Source organism: Littorina saxatilis, linkage group LG1, assembly GCF_037325665.1.
Source record: "Littorina saxatilis isolate snail1 linkage group LG1, US_GU_Lsax_2.0, whole genome shotgun sequence".
Lineage (NCBI taxonomy): Eukaryota > Metazoa > Mollusca > Gastropoda > Littorinimorpha > Littorinidae > Littorina > Littorina saxatilis.
The window spans coordinates 3,557,766-3,563,765 of record NC_090245.1 but is presented as its reverse complement, the minus strand read 5'-3'; the positions used below and the strand labels follow the sequence as shown (position 1 = coordinate 3,563,765).

At 44.5% G+C, this 6,000-nt stretch overlaps 1 protein-coding gene across 2 annotated transcripts in view; it reads right to left on the bottom strand.

Moving 5' to 3' along the window:
* Positions 1-6,000, bottom strand: part of LOC138959506 (terminal nucleotidyltransferase 4B-like) — a 29,292-nt gene continuing 23,292 nt past the window's right edge. The window contains exons 9-11 of one of the 2 annotated variants that reach the window (XM_070331030.1): positions 4,913-5,092; positions 4,242-4,539; positions 1-3,186 (exon numbers count right to left, since the gene is read on the bottom strand). In XM_070331030.1, the coding sequence (XP_070187131.1) occupies positions 2,476-3,186; positions 4,242-4,539; positions 4,913-5,092 (1,189 nt within the window). In that variant the 3' untranslated portion in view covers positions 1-2,475. The remainder of the gene's footprint in view (positions 3,187-4,241; positions 4,540-4,912; positions 5,093-6,000) is intronic. The other variant, XM_070331038.1, reaches the window with a different exon arrangement.

Genomic DNA, 6,000 nt, shown 5'->3' with positions numbered 1-6,000 from the left:
AAAATTTTTTTTATCAAATTGGTGGAGGCCAAATGTTAGCCAGGACAAATCCTAACTGTGGCATAATGCGACCAAGAAAAAGACAGAAAGTAAAGATGAACAGCACCACAGCCAGTGGTCAGATCAACACCCGACTCCTCCCACAACAGATTTGAACCTGACAGCACTAGTACACATGACACGTTCCAGTATGAAGCAAGCAGTTTAAAATCATTGCCTTGAGACATGTTGACTGAATAACGAGCAGAACATGCCTATCTTTGACACTCGCTCAAAAAGCTGCATCACTTGTGCCCACATTCTCTAAAATTGCCACCATTACAGGAAGCCACCATTACAGGAAGCCAACCCCTGGGTCTGCCCCTTCTGTCTCATCAACAAATCATCAATGACACAGGTAACACACGAAGATCATTATGTACATATCCGCTCCTTCCTGCTACAAAACATGCCTTAGGGTTTTTTATGCTTCACATAATCCATCCCCTATTTTCTCCAATTTCCCACAGTCAAGTTCTGAGGGGAAATGTCATTAAAACATGTACACCATCCACAAAATCCACATTAAAATTTTTATTTTTTGTCTCACATCATCTTACCGTTATTTTGATTTTTGTGTGGTTTCATTTGGTTTGGGATTTCATTCAGTGCGCCTCATAACAGAACTACTTTAGGAATTTTTTGTAATCTTTAAATGAAAAGAATAATTTTCAATTCTTTCAAACATTTTTGTTTTTAATGAATTTAAGTTTTTACATTCTTTTCATATTTTTCATTCCTTCCCTCTATGCATATCATTTAATACACACGTATAATACCTACATATATATATATACAACAAGGAATGATCATCTCTGTACTGACAAAATGTTTCTCCGTTATCCTGTCTCAGAAGAAAGGGGCACTAACAGCCAAATCTTTTTTTGTGTTTTGTTCCAATGTTTTGCAAAATAATTCACAAATAGAAAAGATTATTGAGTAATTTTTTTCAGGCCAATCATTGCATAAATGAAACGCATGACAATTTTTTTCTCCAGGCCAATCATTTTGTACACACAATAAAACATTTTGTATTATAAACATGTTCAGCTAGTTAACCTTTTATAATTGTTTTCTTTCTTGCAAACAAAATGTTATGATTTTGGTATCATGCACTGTTCAAGTTTGCCTTGCTTTTTCCACATGAGTGATTCAAGCTACTTTTCCTTAGTTTATACCTACAGAAGCAAAATGAACACAATTTACGGCTCATGATGAAGTCTCACTTGTGTTGCACATACCCATCGTTTTGATTATCTAACGTTAATATACAAATTTCGCATTTGTGTAGCGGGCAATAAAGCTTAATAGTAAAAAGTGTAACCACTGTCTATTGCTTCTCATACAACCCCACTCCACCCCTTCCTACTGCCCCCAGTTAAAGCAAATATTTCTTTTTGAAGCAGGAAATGCATTGATAAAAACAATTGATAAAGTCGCACCATGGTGCGAATATATGTACAGTATGAATAGACTCATGAAACATGGTAAACTCAGTATCACAATCAACCACTGGGGTAATGACAACTTTCTTGTGGCCATGAGATTTTTTCTGTTTTTTTTGCTACGGCTGAAATATCTTACACAATGCACCTTCCTTTCTCCTCATAGCGTTCCAAAAACAGTGTAAGTACTGGCGTGCACAGATTGCTGTAGATTTCACTCTTTTTACACAATTTACAACAAGAAGGGAGAAAACTGGAGCAAGTAAAACGAGACACAGGAAATAGTGATTGCAAGCTTCTTCTTCATTAGCCGCTTCATATGATTTTCTCTGTAAACACTTTGGGTACACTTTGGATGAATGCCAACCGTGAACATTTTCTCTTCTTAGTTTGAAAAGTTTCACAATTTAAAAACACATTTAAAAGAAAGTAAATCAGCAACGTATGAGAAAAGCACAGAAAGATCAAAAATAGTCATGAGAGTGAAACCCAATAACTTGATCAAGCCAGTGTTATCACAAGGTTTGTGACACCACCAAACAACTTGATCAAGCCAGTGTTATCACAAGGTTTGTGACACCACCAAACAACTTGATCAAGCCAGTGTTATCACAAGGTTTGTGACACCACCAAACAAATTTAAAAGCATTAAGAAAAGAAAGAAAGAAGGAAAAAGAGTGCATAAGACAAAATGAACACCAGCAGTCCAGTGATGATAAAAGTTGACCGGAGTGCATGAAGAGGATAGACGAGAGGAGCAGAGTGGTGTCGGATGCATGGCCTATAGTACACACACGTCAACCAGTCCTGTCTCTGTATTAGCAGTCTGCTTCCCTCCGTAGAATTGCCTTCATTTTTCTCTTCCTCACACACAATTACATGCTGTGCAGGCAGCCGTGTAGCAAAACACACGGCGATACAAAACACAAAATGGCGATGATGAAGACGACGATAACGATGCAAGACGAGGGCCCAGCCCTGGTGACCGTCATCACCTGTTGACGTTGCTATTCTGTGAGGTGTCTCTACGGTGATTGTGGGCGGGGTTGTGCGGACCGTTACTAGCACCGTTGACCGTGTTATGCCCTGCGTTGCTGCCCCCACTGTTATGCCCTGCGTTGCTGCCCCCACTGTTATGACTCTGATTGCTATTGTTCCTCTTCTTCTTCCCCGTGGCACGAAACACTTTAGACCCTGAGCGCCCTGTCTGGGGGTGGTGGGGGTGGAAAGGCTTGGGGTGGTGGGGGTGGGGGCCGGCCCCGTTCCCCACAACGCCCCCTCCCCCACCACCACCACTGTAGGAGCTGGAATGTCGAACCTCCCGAGCCGCCCCGTAGTGCTCGGCCTGGGCCGTGTTGAAAGGGTGCACACTTTGATGGGGGTAGCTAGCGTTGGATGCAGCGGAGAAACTGGAAGCTGGGCGGGAGGAAGCGTGGTTGCCGTTGTAGCTGTACGATCGGTTGGAACCCACGCTGGAGGTACTAGGGTCCCGGGACCTGGCCGGACTCTTGGCTGACACAGAGTGAAATGTCTTTTGGTGGTCGCGGCCCCGGATGATACGTCCCGTGCTGGCTGGCCCGGAGCTGCTTGCCGCCGGAGAACTGGGGGCGGCTGTGTGGGTGGTGGGTGCGCTGCTTTGGGTGGGGAAGGTGTGGGAGCGAGGCTGCTGGCTGCTGTTGGCTGCTGCCATACTCTCAGAGTCCTGCACACACACAGCAGCATCAGAACCACTCACATTTAGTTACTCACTAACTCACATTTAGTTATTCTATGCTGACAAATAGGTAAGTGTCAGAACCACTATCTCACACTTAGTTATTCTATGCTGACAAATAAGTCAGTGTCAGAAGCACTCACGCACAGTTGGTAGCTGTATGCTGTATGCTTCCACCATAGTCAGTCCTTCACAACCAGAACAGTGTATCAAATCCATTAACTCTCTCATACACTTGTAAACATTGCTCTTGACTGCAGAAGAAAAGTAAAAATTGTTCCGTGAATACTAGCACTACATAAATTCAGCAGTCGCCCTCGGGACTAGCGAACAATGTCTCTTCACTAAAGCTTTCTAATCATGAGGAATATTATACGTGTTCATCTTATCGACCAATGTCTCTTCACTAAAGCTTTCTAATGATGAGAGGAATATTATAATACGTGTTCATCTTATCGACCAATGGATAAGGAAACAAGTCCTTTATTCAGAGGTGACCTCTTGTACCAGGTGCCTCACATTCAGAGGTGACCTCTTGCACCAGGTGCCTCACAATTCAGAGGTGACCTCTTGCACCAGGTGCCTCACATTCAGAGGTGACCTCTTGTACCAGGTGCCTCACATTCAGAGGTGACCTCTTGTACCAGGTGCCTCACATTCAGAGGTGACCTCTTGCACCAAGTGCCTCACATTCAGAGGTGACCTCTTGTACCAGGTGCCTCACATTCAGAGGTGACCTCTTGTACCAGGTGCCTCACATTCAGAGGTGACCTCTTGTACCAGGTGCCTCACATTCAGAGGTGACCTCTTGTACCAGGTGCCTCACATTCAGAGGTGACCTCTTGTACCAGGTGCCTCACATTCAGAGGTGACCTCTTGTACCAGGTGCCTCACATTCAGAGGTGACCTCTTGTACCAGGTGCCTCACATTCAGAGGTGACCTCTTGTACCAGGTGCCTCACATCTCAAGTAGTTCTACCTCATTATTAACCTGTCCAAAGTTCAAACAACGACACATGGAAACCTAAGCCAGGTTTACTCACCGAATCGCTAGCAACACTAGAAGCTGACGACACGTTGGACTCTGAAGACTTGTACCCGGAACTGTTGCCGCCGGAGTCGGAGTTCTCGCTGTCAGCAGCAGGCATACCTTCCTCTCCCATGACAACTTCGTCAGAGGGGGGAGCCAGGGTTTCCATGCTAGACACGCGCTTGCTGGCAGCACCGGTGGGGGGTTTCTTGGAGGCTGGGGAGAGGGGAGCCAGGGGCTGGCTGGAGCTTGAGGGCATGGAAGTCAGGGCTCGGCCGTTGGTCAGGGTGTTGCTGTTGTTGGCATTGCTGCTGGTCAAAATAAATATGGAGTATTATGAGTTTGAAACGCAATAGTAAAGAGACGGCAACCAAAGAAACAGACTTTACACCATCACGATGCAGTCAGCTGTCACAGACATACATCCACAAAGCACATCTCTTTCTCCCTCCCCCCTTCCACTGTTGTCATTCAAACTTGTTTCACGCCAACACTCTCAATCTCACACATGCACACACACACATGCACACACACACATGCACACACACACACACATGCACACACACACACACACAAAATCTCTCTCAAGCTTTACTTCTGCAACATCTCCCCTCCCAGTCCCACACAACAACCCTGCCATCTCACCGTCAACCAGACATACAAGGAAAAGACAATGCGACCTACCGAGTGTTTTCAGAATCCACAGCGGCATTGTTCACCATGGCGACAGGACCAGGGGAGATGGAGGAGGCGATGGCTGCGTATGACCGGCTGGGAGACAGCTGTGGTACGGGGAACCTCTCCCTCACCCACTTACGGTAGGCCACTACCTCTTCCGTCACACGCACGACTCGACCCAGGATGCTGTTCAAAGGATAGGTTGAGTAACTGCTATCTAATACAGTGGATCCCCATTGTAACATCTCCAAAAATAACATAAAATCAGGACTTAAAAAGGGGGTAGACTAGTCTTATAATGGATGTGAATTCATGTATGGGTTACCAACAAAACAAAACTGAAGAAGCAATGTCTTCCAATGTCAGACCTGGGAACCCCTGTTTTGCACTTTGAGTATTCTCAAACAAACTTGGTGTATTTTCAAAAAAATGAGCGTACTCCACACAGCGTTTGCACATCCATGATTAAAACATGCCTCCTGCGCGTCCGTCACATCGTTAATTAAGTTTACCTATACATTTAAAACAAATGCTTTTTTCAATTTTTACTGACAAAAACTGTACCGTATTTGACGGACTACAAGCCGCGACTTTGAAAAAAAATAATTGCATTGCGGCTTATAAAAAGATGCGGCTAAAACGTTACCTAAACTTGAATAGCATTCACCTAATGGAAGTCGCCGCGGATTTTCATTTCGCTCGATTAGCGATTACCGGTACTTTATTAGCTCTCTACTCAAGACTCGGCGCTTTTCTCTTTCTTTCGCGAATCTTCGTTTGTCAACAAGTCGTCGTGACAAGCGTACAGAGAAACACCGGATGTATCAGGATCTCGTGCTCGAGATTTTGTTTTTTTGTGTCTCGCGATAGTTGGAGGAGCGAGAGCCGCCATGTTGTGTTTTCGTCTGCTCGAAATGTGCGCAAAAGTCGTAAATCATCCCAAAAAAGCTTATTCCGGGCGGGACTACATGTGTGTGTGTTGGTTACAAATTGTGTGTGTGTGATATTTTTCTTCAAACTTGTTCATTTTTCTTCTTTGTTTCACTTGTTTATTCTCGGAGCCGATTTCGCCAAATACCGTACTTTCGTTTGCC